The sequence below is a fragment of the Charadrius vociferus genome, unplaced genomic scaffold, assembly GCF_000708025.1.
Source record: "Charadrius vociferus isolate BGI_N301 unplaced genomic scaffold, ASM70802v2 scaffold239, whole genome shotgun sequence".
Classification (NCBI taxonomy): Eukaryota; Metazoa; Chordata; class Aves; order Charadriiformes; family Charadriidae; genus Charadrius; species Charadrius vociferus.
In genome coordinates, this window is record NW_009649928.1 from 158,222 (window position 1) to 177,771 (window position 19,550).

At 46.2% G+C, this 19,550-nt stretch overlaps 1 protein-coding gene across 2 annotated transcripts in view; it reads right to left on the reverse strand.

The window, feature by feature from the left end:
• The window catches only part of BCAS3 (breast carcinoma amplified sequence 3), a 370,742-nt gene that overhangs the window by 13,142 nt on the left and 338,050 nt on the right, over window positions 1-19,550 (reverse strand). For both annotated transcript variants that reach the window (XM_009891170.1, XM_009891169.1), the window contains one exon: window positions 9,962-10,129. In XM_009891170.1, the coding sequence (XP_009889472.1) occupies window positions 9,962-10,129 (168 nt within the window). The remainder of the gene's footprint in view (window positions 1-9,961; window positions 10,130-19,550) is intronic.

Consider the following 19,550-nt stretch of genomic DNA (forward strand, 5'->3'; position numbering starts at 1 on the left):
TTCCCTCGCCCTCTCTCCCGTCCCGCTTTCTGACCGACTGTCCCCACTAGACACGCTGTGACCATCAGATAGCGAACAACATCACTGTTAAGCCCCAAGCCCTGATATTCTTAGACTCCACCATGGATAGCAAGGCTAGATTATCGGAAAAATCAGGTTACTATTTGTCTGATATTCTGTTAGAGAAATGCACAGGAGTGATGAGAGATGATGGCAGGGCTGCAGACTACAGTATGATGATAGGAAACGATATGGCATCCGAACGGGTGGGAGAAGACCCCTGGAGCTGCCGGAGGTGGCACTTTGGGAGTTCCTCGAAGGACTTGTGCCTCCTGATGCTGAAGCGTGAGGAGCAGATCCCGTGGTGGAAGAGGGGCCTCTGCGGCTGAGAGGACTGGAAGCTGTAGGGCCAGAGGGGTTGGCTCACGCTGGAACATTTTAATTGTTTTAGCTTTTGACCTTCCGTTCATTGCTGGGGTTTTTCCTGTGTTAATGCGTATTTTGCTGTTTGGTGACTCATGCTTCATCGTATCTATCTAAATAAGAAGTGTTCATTTAAAAGTTTGACTGCTTAACAATTTATTGCATAAATGGGTTTCCGTTCTCCAGCCTCCTCTCCCGTCCCCCCTGGAGAGGGCAATACCCGGTTTGTGGGAGCTTTGCAATGATTTGGGCCATCGCCCCTTCACAATCCAGGGAACGGCAGATGCCCTTGGCATCAGTGTGATGTTAATGCCGTGCACGGGCAGGAAGGGGAGCCGGCAAATTGGCTGCGCATCATTTTAAGATAACGAAAGGCTCAAACTTTCAAAGAGTTAATGCAAGAGGCGCAGGAGATCTGCGCTAGAGGGCAAACAGAGACGGGCGCAGCGTGTCAGCCTAAAAAACCCCAAGAGCAGGACCCCGGGGTGGGAGCGGGGTGGTGGCACGTGGTCTGGCTGGCCACGCACCTTCTGCCAGCGAGCCCACGGTGTGCCCTGCGCCGTGACCCGAGCTGCGGCTCGTCCTTAACGTGAGGGTGACGGGAGTCACGTAAGGCTGTATGGGGATTTCAGGGCACGCTGACCTCCCCGGCGCTCAGACGGCAAAGCTGGAGCGGAGACCGAGGGGCACAGAGGCAGCAGCAGAGCTGAGCGGAGACTCGCCATTTCCCCCGGCCCAGCCCGGCTTTCGGAGCAAGCGCCAGCCAGTGCTGCACACACCTAAAATCGCTCCTGTAAAAATCAGCAAAATCCCGACAGGCTCTCTGGGGCTGCTGGGCTGGGGAGGAGAGAAAGGAACTGTCTTGTCTTTATTCTGCCACCACCTCAGCAGCTGCAACAAGTTTTGGCTCACAAAACAGCTGTAAAAATACCAGTCCTGGTTCAAATGCTGGGAGACAAGGGCTCTGAGACTTACGAAGAGAGATATGCTTGCCGTAAGTCATATCCTACATAAAAATACCACGCAAAAGGAATAACGAGGTAATTATAGAAACTAGAGATGGAAAAATCCCGTAGTCTCCTAGTCTCCTGCACCCTGCTCAGTGCGGGACCGCTCGGTGTGGGGCAGGCTTCAGAACTCGGACTTTTAAAGGGAAGATTTAATAAACACCGAGAAATGTTTCTAAATATTTAGAAAACCCAAAATAACAGATTTTCAAGCCAAGCTGTACAAACAGAAGATGGATTTAGAAAACTGTTAAAAATCAACAGCTTTTGCGTGCACCAAAATATATTTCTTTGAATAGCAAGCGTCACCCCACAGGCACGATGCTGCAAAGAGAGCCGTAAGGACGCTCAGCCCTTGGCAGAATCGGGCCCAAACGAATACCTACCGTGGCTTTCTTCTCGTTCCCCTTCAAATCAATAGCAGAAGCCTCAGTGATGCAAAAAGCTTAATGCTTTAGGCGGTACTCAGCAAAACAGTCAAATGTGAGCAAAGCCAGGCTAGACAGAACGGAGCTTTACATTTTCCTGTGAAATACTGGAGTATTGCAGCAGGAAAATTAATTTGCTTAATCATTAGGAAGAAAAACCACAAACCAAAGCAAACCAAAACAAAACCCAACACAGTAACAAATCTCTTAGGAGAAAGGGAATTGTTTCTCTGTTAACTACTTTGAGACAAAGCACTGGAAGAAAAATGTCCAGTTCCAATAATGTCATAACCCGATTACAGCCTGCACAGAAGAGCTAAAACACTTGCAGAACAATGAGCAAGAAATTAAGTTTTAAATTGAGTGCTGGCCCTATCTTGTGTCACTTCTTTATATTCTAGTAGAAAGGACACCGCTGAGCTCATTTCATATACAGCAGCGTGAGAGGCCTGGATGCAGACATCATTTAGTCATCTCATATATGTTTCTCCCCATTTCTTTCTCCGGGAGGAATGACAAATCTAGAAATGTGACTGCACTTTGTTTTATTATGATATTGATTTTTCTGCAAAGGGAAAGTGCATTTATCCCCCAGGTCTGTGCGCTGGCAAGAAAGGGTTAACAAAATGTTTATCACAAAGCTGGCTTCAGAGTTGAAAGTAATGTGATCAGTAATGAATTTTGTGTTACATTAGGTTGTATAAATGGACAGACAAGCGCAGACAACAAGTGGCCAGGAGTCGGGGCTAATCTAATGATGTAAAAATAGAGACAGCACCAATTATACTTGGGGCCAGCTCAGAGCTCCTGCAGGGACTGCAAATGAATAGGTACAAATCAAATTACTGACTAATAGACGCACTACAAGAGAGGGCAGTCAATGCTAAATACATTAGGGCCTTGTGACCTCTCTGCTCTGAACAGCAGAATCCTAAATTTGACTTAAAAAAAAAAAATCAAAGAAACTCTTGTTCGTTTAAGGAGAGAAATAGAACAATGTTATTTGCGAAATGATTTGAGACACTTAGATATTTTTTGTTTTGTTCCCCTACGACCATGTTATGTACGTAACCCTTTGAAAGCTGACAGAGGGTTTGCTTTTAGAACAAGGAGAAATATTCTTTGTGCAAAAGTTAAGACCTGATAACAATACAGTTATGTTACATACCAAAACATTTCAAAGCCATGTGCCTCTTTGTGGTGATGTTTTTTACTGCTACTTCACCGGCTGTGTCTGTATCAAAAATAAAATATTTCTTAAAAAATGCCTTGATTTAATAAGAAGAAAAAGAAAAGGAATCTCCCCACACCACAATTGATAATAAGTAAATGCAGTTGATCAACTTGTTAGCAAATGGCAGAAAGTCAGAGCTGTCTCATGGTATCAGTGCTCCCTTCAGAAACATCAGCAGACTTTTTCTACAAACAGCACTGAACCTAAATTCACACCAGAAACATTTGTGCTATCAGTATTCTTCCCCCCCACCCCCCTAAATGATGTAGAGACCTGGAAGAAATTCCACTAAAACCTCCCGGGGCTGGTGGTGAGCCAGATTTGGAGACCTGGGAAATGGCTGGGAAATTAAAGATGCCCTTGTTGGCCCTGGCAGGGGACGGGGCGGCTCCAGGGACACCGGCGTGGGCAGGAGAGGACGAGAAACCCATGCTGAAGTGCTTGACGTCCTGCACGGGGCAGCTGCGCTGCTGTTGCACGTTGCACGTGAGAAATAACTCATCAAACAATGTTAAAATGCGTGCAATGCGAATACTGCTCTTCTTACCACCCAGCACTTCAAAAATGGTGGCTCCTGAAGAGCCCTGAATTTTCATTTCTTTTAGACGAGTCTCATCCAAATAAACCTATTGTAGGAAGAACCGAATTGAGCTCTTAGACTCATCTGAGGGGGGTAATTTAATCTCTGACCCTGGGATGAATATTCTGAAAGTTCAAAGGCTGCTTTTAGCATCAGTGTTATGCGATATGCCCGTGTGTTTGCTGCCCAAGCTGATTTCGCATTGAACCTATGCAGAAATCTCTTTGCAGAAACGCTCCTCAGAGGGAAAATCAATTGTTGTGTGTTCCTGTGTTCCTCTATCCTCTGTCCAAGTCAGGAATAAGGCCAATTGAGGAGAGGGAAGGGAAAAATTAGAAGGAAGAGGAAGAAAAGAAAGGAGGAAGGAAGGGATGGATGGAAAGGCACCGATCGAAGCTCTGACTCTATGCAGGGCTAATCCTATTCCTGAAACTAATGTGCAGGTACATCTATGCCCAGGTGGCTGCTCATCTCTGAATGCAGCTTGTGACCGCAGACATTTCCTCTTTTGGAAACCCCCAGGAAGGATGCTGCTCGCCCCGGAGCAGAGGGCAGCGGCTCACTCTCCTCCCCCCGGCAGAGGAGCACACTTCCCACCTCAGCCCCGCACCCCAGAAAGCGTGTGACTTCACTTCTCCGAACCACAAATTTCACGTAACGATTTCAAAAACGTTCCCCTGCAAAGCTCAAAGGTGTCAAAGACCCAACGCAGGTTCAGTCCAGTGTAACCACACGGCTTCAGATGGGGACCAGGATCCCAGCTGCCCTGAGCGCCGAGCCTGGGGTTTCGGATGGGCTATTCCCTAACAGCACGTTTAATTAGCTCCACTTACTTACATCCCATTAATCAGGTTAAAGAGTTTGCTTCAACATATGAGCTTCCTTCATCGCATTATGAGTTTGTTCATGAACTTTGGAAGGAATCCAGACAGTTTCTTCCCAGGGCCAGGCGCAGGGCGCTCTGCGGCGTTTGCCCCTCACCGCTGTGCCTCTGGCTTTCCGCAGGTGGTAGTTGACAAGACTTGGGAGTTTTGCAGGAGTTTTGGAAGAAAATGAGCCATACTTTTATTATTTTTTTTTTTAACTGAAATTTTACAATGGGCTTTAAACACCTTGCTTTAAATTCTTCAAACCTTGTGGGTTCTACTGACCACGATGGTGCCACATGCGCATCCTTCCCTGTTCACACCTATAGCACTGGTTCTGAGCTGCAAAATTCGGGAGGGTGCTCTGCAGTTTTTAATATAGGCTCTTACTGCAAGTTCATATTTATTCCTGAGACAGGACAGTTAGGGAAAAAGGTTATTTTGCTCCCTAAACTGCAGTGTAAACTGAGCCATCACAGGGTACTGGATTTCATGCTGAATTAAAAAAAAAAAAAAAAAAGATACATGTCCACAAAAAACAATCCTACTCTTGTGTGTCCACAGAACAGCTCCACCACTTGTAAAACGCTGCAGCAGTGTGGATTTGGGTATGCTTTGTCAAAATAAATTAGATACGAGTATAAGTACAACATTCAGGCAGCCAAACAAATTGTAACAGAGAAGACGCAGCAGACGGGCACAGACTGGAATCGCACACTGCAAACACAATAAGCCCCATCCCGCATCTCCGCAGCCGCCCGGACTCTTAACGGCTCTTTCTGGCAGAAAAAACGGGGGTCTGACAGTGGCAGCAGCACATCTGTCACAAAAGGAAGCTTGCCGTATTGCCTATCCTGACAAAATAACCTGAGCAGTGATGAATACTTATTTAGTTTATATATTGACAATCCTCCCTGGGAAAGCTGCCTGTTGTGTTAGTCTCCTAAAGAATAAATCCACCCTTCTGTCACAGTGCTGTGTGCTTTGTGGTAATAAACCCGAGAAAACATAGAGAACGGGTTTTGATTTGGTAAATCATGTGAAAGTTGAGCCTGAAGCTGTGCCTAGATTTAACATCCCCAGATTTAACATCCAGCTAAACCTTTCACCCTGGTGCTGCAGATGCAGAGCCGCACCGTTTGATGCTCACCGCTGCCGTCCTGCAGTTAGTAACTCCCTTCTGCGACCTCCTGACAGATCCACTGGTTTTCTCTCAGGCCAGTCTACCTCTTAAGTGGACGTGACTGGGGGCCTGATGAATTTGGGTCCCTGGGATGCGCACAGACCGTCCTACACCTCTGCAGGAAGAACCCACATCAGCATCACGGCTACGGATGCCGTCCTCAGCCCGGGGGGGACAGGCAGAGAGCGCGAGGGGAATGTGTCTCCTGGGCTGCAGCACACTTAACCCCCATGGCACAGAAACAGGGGACAGCAACAGAAATAGTCTTCCACGCATACATTTCAGAAAACATCCTGTCGCTTGGACTGCAAAGGCTCAGTCCCCTATTATAGGCTAATTTTCAATAGAACTGACCAAAATGAGTTTGAAAGCTTAAGAAATGTACTTGTTGAAGGAATACATAAATCAGGGGATTTACTGATTACAGAATTTTTGGGCTGGCAATTTCTGCATGTCCAGTTTGAGTGGAATATTGTCAGAGAGATTTGTGTCCTGGAAGCACAGTTTCATAAATCACAATACTAGCTTTGCTTTTATTTTTTTTTTTCTTTTGAGAATGCAATGTGAAGCTCCAGCACATACTCAGAAACTATACTCCAAATGTAAATATTGTCGCTGCTTGAAAACAAAGCTTTGCAAGCAAAGGAGGTCACTGACCACTAACATTTTGTGAGTAGACCCTCTTTTTTTTTTTTTTTAGTGAGAGTTTGACAGAAACTGAAACAGCAAAAACATCTTTTTGCATCTTTGCCAATTTACGCCTTCTTTGGAATGAAATGTGTATCTAGGCTGACAGCTTATGTACAGCAGACTCCACTTAAGATAGACATGGGTCGTCTGGATAATTGGATAACAAGGAGAAAAGCTGGTTTCCCAATCAAGTCAACTAGCTGGATGACTGGAGTTATCATTTAGGTCACAAAGAAAGTAGATTTTTGGGGGGTCATTTTCCAGACCTGGTTCTTCTCCCATCCACCGTCCGACAGCCCTTGGCAACTATCTGGAGTCAGAGATGGAAAAGACCCGTCGGGCCATCTAATTCCCCATATCCTCGCAAACGCCGGATTATTCTTCATGTTTTTGCATCCTCCAGTTTGATGTTTCATGTATAACCACAATCTCTGGGTCATTTCTGCCTCTACCAGTAGCCAGGACCACGGAACCAGGGAGGCGTTGCCAACCCTGCTTTGCAACCCAGCGGGGTAGGTAACAAAGACACTGCGAATATCTACTCCCCAAAGTGGTCTGTGCACCATGAGCACGCGTTTCCTCCGCACTACTGCAGCATATCAGCCCTGATTACTATATAAATCTACGTGTCAGCTATGTCCTAACAGTTAAGGCATTAAAAGAATCTATTTATCTCTTGCCATTAAGTGCATGTCAGGACCAGTTGAGCACTTGATAAAGTCTCACTGTCCACCCTATTGCCCGTTTTGTCTTTGTCCACGCCGGGGACCCGAGCACTGCACAGGCACCCATTTTCACACCCAGAGTTAGAAATTTTCATTAATTCGTGTTTCAGTTCGAATAAGGTTTTGCAAGTTTCATTAACTCTCTGTAAAATATATCTAAGGACTGAAGAGAACCCAAGCAGCACAAAGAGGGGCTAAAGGCATGCATAACATAAAGGCATGCATACGTTAAAATAAGTCATTTTAGGTTTATTAGAAAGAGGTTTGTAACTTTGATAGTTTTTAGTCCAGCGCAGAAATATAAACACTGTCTTTGGAACCAGTACCAACATATAAATCAACTACCAACAAGCAAATTTAGGCTGTCCTTCTCTGCTGAACTCCTTGCTATCATTTCACTGTGGTGAGTGCGAGTGGGCAGCAGAGAATCCAAGGAAGAAAACTGAACGTTTTTCAAAGATAACTTGGTTCAGCCTGGGTTTGTGAAGATGTAAGTGGTTTTGGGGGAAGTGAAAGCTATCCTACTTGTTATGAGCCAACAAAGACACCTCTTCTTTGAAGCAAGGGGAATGTACCTCCCAACTTATCTTTCCCCATTTATTAACCGGCAGACAGATGCTGGCACTTTACCGCGCTCCGCAGCCTGACGAGCGGCTGGCCGGCAGCCTGCCGTGAGCGCAGCCACGCGCGGTGTAGCGAGCGCTAGGCGACTCCCTAGGCAAGTGCAGTTTTCCAGGTATCATCCGAGCAGCAGAGAACTTTTTATAGCCATCTGGTAAGAAGAGCTCAAGAGCCGTTAGGGGATGGAAGTGGAAAGGGCACGGGAGTTCACAGCCTTATCACTAGGTTTTCTCCGCTGCACTGAGTCACCACATGCCCAAATCCTGAGAGGAAAGTATGTTAGTGGTGGAGAGAATCCCACGACAGGCAGGAAAACACAGAGCGTAATGACAGCGAGATGGGTAGTGGGATGGGGTGAGTTGGGTCAATGCTCACGTTTCTCACTATTGCCACTTACATTTGCTGCTTTGAGATGGCATCTATCTTAGACTCGTTATGAAGATTTATGTGTCTGGAGTAAAAGCAGGCAGAAATCTCTTTGGATGAATTTCAGCTCGGTGATGGCAGTGCTATAAACAGTTCATTTCTGCCTTTACACCTGCAGTACTGTGAGCCTAATCTTATGCCAAAGAAGTAGGCACCCACTGCGATCTGCTGGGTTTGGTGAAAATGGAAGGAAAACATAGACCTCTGTCTCTGACAAAGTTCTTGCTTTACAGTATAACATACTGTCAAGTCTCTGGGGCGGTCACTCACTTTAACTTGACACATCTAGATGGCTTCAGCTTTCAGAGGAGGTATTTCCCTGCCCTTTCCCCTAACATACACAGCCTGAGGGGAGCTGACCCGTTATGGGAAGTGGATACCATCCCAAAGTTCACTCTGATCACAGCATGGGTCAGTAAGTGATGAAATATGTGCCTTTGTCCATTTTTGCAGCCTGTTTTTTCACCTTCACAGCCCTTTGCAGACGTGAGCTGGCTAAACTCCACACCAGCACCGTGAGGCGTCTCTATCCTCATTGCAGTGATGGAGCACTGGAGTCATGGACACGCTAAGTGCCTCCTCCAAGGCAACAACCTGGTGAGAATTTGCACCAGATCTGTAACTGAGACCCACACTTAGTGTTCAACTCTTTCTGTTAGTATCAAATCCTAAACCGTCCCTTGATTCCATCATTTTCAAGATGGAAATCAGAGGAAAGGCAGTTTGAAAGGTGACAAGTTGGGCTATGGTGGGTGCTTCTGCACCACTCAGCAGCTTGGTTATGGCTATCTGTACCTACGCACACGGGCTTAAATTCTGCTTCTTTGCAGCCTCCTCCTCCAGACGGGGGGAGGGAGCAGCAGTTTGATGACCTGCCGTGGGCTACATGCTCAGTAACGACCCACCTGCAAAGCAGGAGGACGAGCAATGCATGAGGGCAACAGCCAAAGGAATAGACAACTTCTGCTCTACGCAGCCTTTCTGTACTGTCCGTAGCTTGGCACACCCGGACGTTTCTGCTAGAGCTTGTCCTCTTTCTCCTTCCCAGGCAAGTTTCCAGAAGAGTGGCAGGCAAGCTGGCAGCTGATGTTAGAAGCCACCGTTCCTGTTAGCTGCTGGTCACAACACAAATGGTGCATGGATCAAAGATGGGCCCAGTCCTTTTACTGGAGGACGTTTTTTTAAAACAAGTAAAATTTAATGGAGACAATAAAACCGCAATAACTGCGCTTTAACATTTCTAAGCATCTCCTACCACCGGGCCCCTTCTGAGCAGCATAATCTCTGACATGCCATTCCATTTACTTAAACAGCTGATATAATTTATCGATATAATGGACACTGATGAAGATGGATTAATTTGGATTACAGAACCAGCGCTTCGCAGTGGCTCTATTCAGGACACAAAATGAGGATGCGTGTGATTATGGCATTGTTTGGAGCGGGGTGGGCAAGGGCAGCAACCCGCACAGAGGCTGGGACTCTCCGGAGTTGGCAGGGGAGGGAGGAGAGCCCTCGTCACAGCTACACGGGAAGAAAGCCTCAAGCCCCAGTGTTTTGCATCAAGTTGCTTTAGCCTTCTCAGACTGTTTATGGGATCTACCACTATGTTCTTTTTATAAATGACTTCTCTCACACTAAGTGAGATCCCCATAAAAGTTAATTAATCAGAGAGGCAGCGTACAGAGAAAAGGAAAAGCAAAATTCAAAAAAAAGAAAAATAAAAATCACCATTGGGTGAGATGTACGTGATCTCTGATCACACCTCTTCTTTGTACCTGTTCCTGATCCCACTATGTCCCTGCTGGGAGATTCGCACATCGCATCGGCCAGGCGCTCCCGAAGGCCCTCTTCAGTGTGCTCCATGGAAGACATGTGGCGGAGACCGAAGTTCTCGGGCCAGCTCCCACACACCTCCAGCAAGGTCACGCTCCGGTCGAAGGCACCTTCAACAAACAACAGGCAGATGTTTGGGAGACCCTGGGACCAACCGACTTCCATACATATTATTTATTGCATTGGAAAGAAAGAAGCTCGTGCATTTTGAGTTCCTGAAAAGCTAATTTTAGCACGTTAGTTAAAATGTTGGTGTTAACAGCACAGCAGAAGCGAGCAGAGCCCTGAGTACTGAACAGCTTTGACCAAGCAGTTGTGAGCAAAAAGCTTAAATTAAAAATACAGACCCAATTCTGGTCTCACACTAGGGAGAGTCAGGAAATCAGCATAACGACACTGAGGTAAATGACATGTAACGTTAAAAAACTGTATATATGTTATTAAGCACATGTTAGACAACTGTAAATTATTTTTAAAGTTGATTTGTCTTTCACTGGGCTGCTGTTGAGCACCCTTCCCCCTTCTCACCTCGGGCAATGGAAACAGTCAAGTCATTTTGTCTTTCCTAATGGGCGCAAATTTTAGCTAAAATCCCTTTCTTTCTCTTGAGCAGAAAAGTGCAACAGTGCGATGCACCGATGAGGAAAGGACGGCTTGCTCTCTGCCTTGTGTTTGAAGTAAGTCTACTGAAGGAAAAAAGCAAACTCTTATTGCAGTCTGGGATATCTGTGGATTTTCTCCGTCCCTGCACTGTGAAATTTTAGGCGAAACGTGCGCTAACGGAGACTCTTTCATCCGCAGCGCTTTACTGAAGATGCCGGCTATTGTGACGGAGCGCACGTACCTACAGAAGATACTTAAAATAATTCCTTAACTTGCAGTTATTACCTCATTCACAACAGCGTATGATGTTCTGCTGAATGCAAAGATTAGATTCTGAATTCAAGATCACTTCAAAGTACAAATTAAAATTATTCTACTTTATTATACAGCAAGTCTTCTGCGAAGGCTTACTTAAATCATTCCCACTTGGAACAAGATTACAGTTATGCTTTGTTGCTTCAAGCACATACCATTTACTCAACTATTAGGTAACTGAATATGCAGCATTTATTGTGCCTGGTTTCTGCCAGCCTACTGAGGGGAAAAAATGCAAATGCCAATGTTTCTCAAAGTTAAAAGTACATGAAACACGTCCTTGTTATCAGGCCTTTGGTTTTCCCCTTTGATCAGCCGTCAGAAACTATCTACACTTGTAGTCTGTGACTGTACAGCTTCACAGCACACTCCCTGCCACTGACAGGTGGTAATAGAAAGGGTGAGAGACCAAGCCCCGCGGCAGGCGTCCCTTCCTCTGATAACGTCCAAAGTACCGGGTGATAACCGTTAGTAAACACTCGGGCAGCCGGTTAATCCATACATCAGCAAAGAGGGGCAGATAATTTTGAACTCTAATGGCACGGACAAAAGCACCAGGGCTGGCATTCAGGGATTTATATGGGCTGCAATGGTGACTTCTGGCTCCTGAATTTCATCGGCGCGCACAACTTTGATTTATCTCCCTGCCTGGCCGCAGAGTAGATTCCTGGCACTAGAAAACCATCAACACTGAAATGGACCTCTACAAAATGGGACCGTGGCTCTTATGTGATACATGCACTTGAACTCTGGATGAATCCCAGTTTAAACCGAGAGGAGGAATGACCAAATATTTCAACTTTTTAATGGGTCTTTGGATTTATAAGGTTACTCCAGTCTGCTAATTTGTTTTAAAGCAAGGCTTCTTGAAGCTTGTTTGAGAAAATGCAGTGAGGAGGTGAAGTAATTGCGATGATGTTTAAGTCTCTGCAACATTTCCACGTTGTCAGCTATCCTAACTGCAGGAGGAAAAGCAAAATTTGGTCCCTTTTTGAAGCTGCTTTTCCCAATTCATCCTTCTGGGGTTTCACGCGACCCTGAGATCCCCCCTCTGCACATACTCCGAGACCCCAGCAATTTCAGGTGTGTTCAGTAGGGCTGTTCACGCACCCGGAGAGCTACCCGGGGGGCTTTTAAACCCGCATCCCAAAACCCCGGGGCGGCAGCGGGGAGATGATGAGCTCCCACAGGTTTGCAGGGTTGTGCCAGAGATGAGAAATCTCTTCTTTACTAGTGTCTGCTCTTATTCCGAAAGTGAGAAATGGGAGCATTTCTGCTCCTATAAGCAGACATATGAATAATAAGGCAAATGGCTTTTGAAGCTCTGCCAAGATGCCGGCGTGCGCGTACAGGGAGAAACTTCATAGAGCGCCGGGCTCTGGCTCCTGAGATACTTGAGTGAGAGCAAAGGAGACAAGTGCAGCGTTACCCCTGCAATCAGGGCCAAGAGCTGCCAAAACTTCTTAGCAGCAACGTGTGAGGTTGCAAGTGTTAATGTAAATGCAGGTTAGAGGGATTAACTGCACAGAAAGTGTGCTTGTAAAAAACCTGCAAGGCTGGTGAAGCTCTAGTTTTATCTTTCCTCCCTTTTCACTCCTTTTCCATGTTAGGAGTTCACATCTGGCAATGTGATTCACGTCCAGGCATCCAGCCATGACTCACCAGCCACCGCGGTACCCCGGGGGCGATCGCCCTGCCCGTGAGTAACGGGGCAGAGGAGGTCCGGGCGCCGTCATCTGCTCGGCGTTGCAGCGGAGTCCACAAATTCCTCCTTATTTCAATATACACACTGATAAAATGGGTTCCACGTAAAGCTGAACGCACAGATGTGCGACTGAGGTTACTCGGGGTGCGGGGGTAGAAAATGGGACCTTGTTTCAAAAGGCAGGTCCTCACCTCCCATAAAGCCCTGGCTCTGTCCCTCTTTGATGTAAAACAAAACTGTTTCAGGAAAAACAAGACCGATTGCCACGGATCCTCCTTTTCTTCTTGCCATTGCATGAGCAGACAGCAGATGTATCAAAGCAAAATAATTTCTTCAAGGCAGAATTAAGTGCTGGGTATTTTTTTGCCTTGGAAAATTCTTCTGTGAAGCGCATGAAAGGGCAGACGGGCTGGTTGCTCCCCAGGAGCCTTTGGGTGCTTTGCCCTACGTACATCGTTACCAACGGCACGCGAGCTAATGGTATTAAACTTACACTGATAGCAGCTAACCATATCTCTGCTATTTATTAAATTGTAATCTCTTTCTGGCTGCCTCGCTCTCCCCTTTTCAATCCTAGTATCTCGGCTGATAACGTATCGAATTCCCCATCGTCGGCCAGAGAGAAGTTTACAAATAAACCTCAGTGGAGTGTCCTGCTCTCAAAATCCCCCAAACCCGTGGCCAGAACACAACTGCAGAACCAACGCGGCTGAGAAAGCTCCTGCTGATTCACGGGATTCCCGCAGGGCTGAGCGAAGGCAGGCTTCGCCCCGTGCCTTTACTGACAAACCGCTGAAATCCTCCCGACAGCCACCAATACCCGAGCTCGACGCGTGAAGCCGAGCCTTTCCCCTGTCCCCAGACCTGACACAGCTCTGATGGTGGAAGAGGTTCCACCTACATGGAGCAATTATTTTAGAAACAACTCAAGACAGAAGCAAATTAGGTATTATTTTAGCCAAGCAATTACTAGTGAAATCCTGGTGAAAACTCATTAAATCACTGAAAAAAAAAATCCCATTGACTTAAAATTGTGTCAATATTTCATTCTACCGCGCAGTGCTTTCAAGCTAGCAGAAGGTTTACTTCTCCCCTTATTTACTGAAGATGAAACTGGGTGGAAATTAAGACCATCAGCCTCCTTTGTGTGATGCCCAAACACGGTCCCAGATCCCCTGCACTATAAATGAAAAACAATCCCAAATCAAACCAAATGGAACGAGCAGAAACCTTGGCTTGGACAACTAGGTCGAAAGTGCTTTGTTTTGCAGTTCCAGCGTGTTTAGCTTTACACTGCCCCAAACACCGCAAGCTAATTCTGCTCTACACGCAGGATTTTCCTATTAAAACTTTAATTTTCTCCTGATACCGATCTCCCACTTCTGTCCTTCACTGACATTTGCCTCCCAACCAGAGCTGCCCTTTACTCACGCCGCTGCTGGACGGAGCAGAATCAGCCCCCCCCATCTTTCTGCTTAACGTTTCTCGCATTTTATTAATGGCAAAGCCGCCTGTTATTACTCATACCGAATTAGCTTGCTTAGAAGCACAGGATTTGTCTTTTGCATTGCAATTGTTTCAAGGCTTTTAATATAAAAGGAAAATAAATTCTACAGAAGGAAAAAAAAAAAAAAGAAAAATCCCAAACCTTGGAAACATCCTTTAATTTCACAGTAAGCCCGACCGACCAAGACCGAGAAAACCAGAGAAGCTTATTTTCTTCTCTGAAAAATCCAGTAGTAAAAAGTATTTTTACAAAATATTTTAATGCTTCTAGTGTGTTATTTTTCTAAGTCAAAATAGCTAAGCTAAATCTTTCACCATAGCCCTTTAATTCGAAAGCCAGGGGAAATTTTTTTCATTAAACCTCTGGACGGCTTTGTTTAAAATATGAAATCAAGTAGCTCCATTTCCTGTCTTCTAAGGAACAGTAAATCAAAAAGAGTACGTTCTCCAAAAATACAGTAATGGTTCTATTAAAGAGCTTGACAGTTTTGAGCCTCACCTTGCATATTGCAACATACGTGTGAGCAAAAATAACAGAGTAAATAGGAGAGGAAATGACCTGCCAATTTTAACCGATAAAAGATGCATCCTTCTCATGAAAGGGGTGGGGGTTCAACCCCCCTGGGGATGGCAGACCTTGGGGCGCGACCGAAAGGGTCTCAGAGGGAGAGGAGGGGCTGCCCATCACCAAGCCGCTGCCTTTTCTGGCCCCTTCAGCCGCAGGAGTGGACTTTGAAGGCAGTCCCGATCCCCTTTGGCGCCGGAGGCACCGGTAACCGCAGCGTGAGCATGACAGAGCTGCCCAGAAAAAGCCTCGGCCGGGAGCGAGGATCCCATGGGCGTGTGAGGAACCAGTGCATGGAAACTCCTTGCCCGAAGTCGTGAGTCAAATTGTAACATACCCCGTTTAAATATTAATGGTTGAACTTTCCTACAGGGTTTGCCAATCCACTCCCATGCCGTAACTTTGCCGCTCCAGGGGGAACGCCACAAAGCAGCAGCTCTCGGTACACCAACGGGGACCTGCGCAAATGCCTTATTTAAGTGTGGGGGAAGCGGCATCTTCCCGACCTGCCCCGAATCAGACTTTTGAACGCGTGCCCATGCCGGGCGGCACGTGCTGCTGATCCTCGCCCGTGCCGCCTTCCCGCTCTCCCACGGCGTGTGCACATCACCTTACGTGTGACAGACTTCACAACAACTCGCCTCCGTGTATGGCCGCTCAATCAAGGTGTGAGTGTTAATTACCGCCTTTGGAAGCGACGGCAGGAGCTACAGCCTTTGCGAGTAACTCTATTTCCCTGTCATCTTCCCTCCCACGGAGTTTCTTTTTTTCCAGAATCGCTCGCAGTTCTGCTATAAACAGGACATTACTCACCAGCTCTGTATCCTGTGAGTGCATTTAATTAATGGAGACTTCAGTCGGGGTGCCCAGTCCCACAGGCAACGAACACTTTCAAATCCCTTTGAACTTTTGGCTAAGCGAGGCTGAGAGGTTCCTGCGTCCCTCCTCAGCGCACTACAGACTCGTAAACAAAAATACTGTTTATTCCTCTGTCATCATTTCTAAATGAGTTTTAAGCAAACACGCAGCTGCCGGCAGCGGGGTGGCCCTGGGAGCCCCCGTGCCCAGCGGCTCTGCAGAGACGAAGGCGGATGGTCGGGCAGGAGGTTGCCCAGCCGTTGCCCATGTCCGATGCGGCGGTGGCCACAGCTCGGGACACCGGCCAAGGCGATGGACGGCAACGTTTAGGATCACAGCGGTGCCGCGGCACAAGCTCAGCGGGTCCTTAGGGACCATCTCACCCTCCTCCTCCTCCCCACCGCCCCGACAGATGCTGTCTCCTCCAGTCCTGCACAAGGGGTTAACCACGGGCTCAGGAGAAGCGTTTCAGATGATTAGGAACATAGCCAGCGATCACAGCCATCCTGAAGGCTTTCAAATGTGAGCGAGGCTGCGATTTTCAGAGCTGGAGCAGTGAGATATTTTTATAAATACATAAATCTTTTCAAGGAAAAACAAATATAGAAGAAAGAATGTAAACATTATTGTAAAATGCATAATAAAATGTCTGTTGTTTGTTAATTTTGCTCCTTATTATCCAGTCTATCTGTACCACCGATGTTGAAACATTTGCCTTTTTTTTTTTTTTTTAAACTCCCTTATTCATTTAAAAATAGTTTCCTGCATGTTATATGAATAAGCAAAACCTAAGGTCCTAAATCCAGGAGAACTTTGAAGTATGAAACCCATGGTCTATGGGAACTATGTTTTCATTAATCAAAGTAGATGTTTCTAAAGCCATCAGATTTATCATGACTGGATTTCATATGTGAAACCCAATATACACACAGACATACACTGCTTGTCCTTTTGGATTAGTTCTGACCTTTTACTCTCCTTTCTGAAGGATCTGCCTTTCCTCAGAGCAAGGCTGCCCTGTTTTACCACTGCAGCAGCCAAAGGAGCCTTGACAAAGTACGTTTTCAACTCTCCGCTTTCTGTGTCTGAGTACGAGTCTGGGTTAAGGTCAAAACATAAATGATTAAGTATATTTATTAAACTCTGCCTTTGCCTTGAATGCTCCCCGCCACTCTGTTATATGCCATCCCAACTGCAGCGTCACACCAGCCCGCTGGTAATACACCTGGCCACCAAACGAGGGACCCGAGTGTCACCGCAGCACGGATGCCGAGCCCCCGGGCTGGCAAAAAAAATGAAGGAAGCCCCCCAGAACCCCTCGAGCATCGCCGAGGGCTCCCGGAGCCCTGGCCAGGCTCCTGGCCTCCCCCGAGGCGCGGAGGTTAGCAAAAGGACACGGGAGAGAGACGGGATGGTTTAAAAACCAGAGCCAGGATGTGACATCCATCCAAGGCAGGACTTAAAAGATGAAATGCAAAAAATCCGCGTTTGGTGTCATTGGGGCAATTTATGCCGCGGTTTTGCAGCACCAGAAGCGCAGGACTTTGTCATCATGCTTTAAAGAGCGGGGCAGAGGCCGGGGGCGAGTGCGGGCTCTGCTGCGGGCACAGGCGGCTGCCGCGGTGCGCTGCCGGCACCGATGGCGAAGGGGCAACTCATCTGCAGCCCCAAGAATACAGTGCATTGAAAAACAACACGAGTGCATTTTGGCAATACTGGATGCAATTTATGTTGCGGCCTAAAAGCAAAAAGAGATGGAAACTATAGTATAACTGGATGCTATTATGATTTTAAAAACAAAAAAAACCCAACCCTTTGTAATAAAACTAATTTCCAAGAAAAAAAAAAGTTTCCCCCCCTTGAATAGCAAGATTCTTGCATATTTTAACTCTTTACAGCTTTGCAGCATCCGAACGCCTGGAAAAAATCAGGAATGCTGTGATCGGCCCCAAGTCCCCTTAGAGATTAACATTTCTTTACATTTAATCCTGACATAAAGATGAGTGTCCTGAAGAACAGAGAGTTCTGCGCAAGCCGGGGCGGTTGGGGTGGGTGCGCGTTACCAGGTATGATTCTGCACAGCAGAAAAACTTCACCTGATGCTCTTTCAACCTCCAGGTCTGGAAATTTCATTAAAAAAGGATTCACAAAAGATCTTCAGCACTTTTTAGTTTTTGCAAAGTTGGAAGTGTTTTCTTGTGGTATTCACATACTTGTAATTCTCAGTCCTGGTTAAAATTAGAAAATCCAGTAACTTTTTTTCCTCCTAGTAAAATTTCCCACTCTCTGAAGATCTATGACTTAGCTAAGCTTACAATAAGATGATTATTGAGATTTTCAACAATGCCTAGGAAATTTAAACACACAATGAATTCCATTAAATCTCAGTGGAGGCTTTTTTAGACGAGTCTTTATTTTGTTTTACTTCTCATCTGAATAAAAGCCGCGATTTTATGATGCTGAAGCCTTTTTATTGGCTTCCCTGGGAAAAGCTGCGTAAGACGCAGGAAGGACACATCTGGTATTTCTGTGACACTATATAGCGATGCCGATTTGCTTATTTGCTTATAGGCCAAGTCGTTTCTGAACTCTTTGGAAGAGGTTCACAGGCATGCCCTGTCTTAGTGAGCTCACTTTGCAAGGTAGAAATATGCCAATTCCACTGGAGGGACTTGAATAATATATTACTTCCCTTAAGAAAACAGCAAGATTTATCTTGCTTATTATCAATCTCGTGGCATGTGCAAATGCACATATATATATACACGTATAAAGGACACATAATGGATTATAAAAGGTTCATACTTACCCACAAGTAAGGAAAGATCTGACAACTCATCGGGGTTTTCTGGATAACTAAGATCTTATGTTACACTTTGAGACACAAGTGTGGATTTGTCATATTGCTGGAGAATTAGTGGTAACTGCCCGAGCCAAGGAATTTAATTCTGATTGTTTCATTTGAATTAAAAAAATCTTAGTGTTGAAAAAACATTGGAACTGTGCTATATACTAATATATCACTCAAATTGTAATAGGAGACTCTTCCTTGTGTAAGAGAAACAGCGTAATGCCTGGAAAGGCCAAGTTCGTCGTGGGTACGGTTCCTCCGCAGCTGAACGGGAGGGAAAACTGTATCTTAAACCCGCTGCAAAGGAAAGGCGAAGGTTTCCCCATCCCAGTCCCGCCTGGATGGAGCTGCACAGCCGGGATGGATGTGGCCCAGGACACTGCCCTAAACCCTGCCCCAGCATCCTTAACGTCCTCCCGCTCAGCAGAGCCAGTCTGCCAGAGACAGAGACTGCTGCGGGGCTGCGGGTAACTCTTTCTTTATAAGTAATATGCACACAGAGAAACGTTCACAAACAAGGGGAGATTAAAGGGGGACTTTCTTATCGGCTAGGAGAAAGTTTGCAGAAGAGAATCTGTGGGAAAGCGGCCGAGCAACCATCAAAGCTCCGGAAACGTGAAATTTGGTTTATATCACTAGCAACCAGTTAAGAATGAAACTGAAATATTTTTTGCGTTATAAGAGCAAATATTTCTCTGGTCTCATATCACCTTTTCCAGATGAAATATTTCACAACCCAGCCGACATATAAACAGAAACCAAAATATTTTCCTAAGGTGCATCACTAATCCCACCCGGGGCCTCTAACTTGTAATTTATTTGTCTTACCTCACGATGAGATAATGTACGTGTCGGTTCCAAGCTACTGTCTAATAAGTACTTGTACACAGGATAAATAAATCTCACTTGCAAATATCAAGGCACTCGCTGGGTGTCAGGGAGTAGCTCGGGGGGTGATTTCTATTTTCCTGCCGGTCGCTGCCCAGCACGTGCATGGCAGCATCCCGGCTCCTGCCCCGGCTCCCGCCTCGGCTCCCGCCAGCCCCAACCTGCAAAGCCGCCTGCAGCCTTCGTAAGCACGAGGCATCTGCGGTTCGCAACTGCTTCGTAGAAATTACCATATTCGAG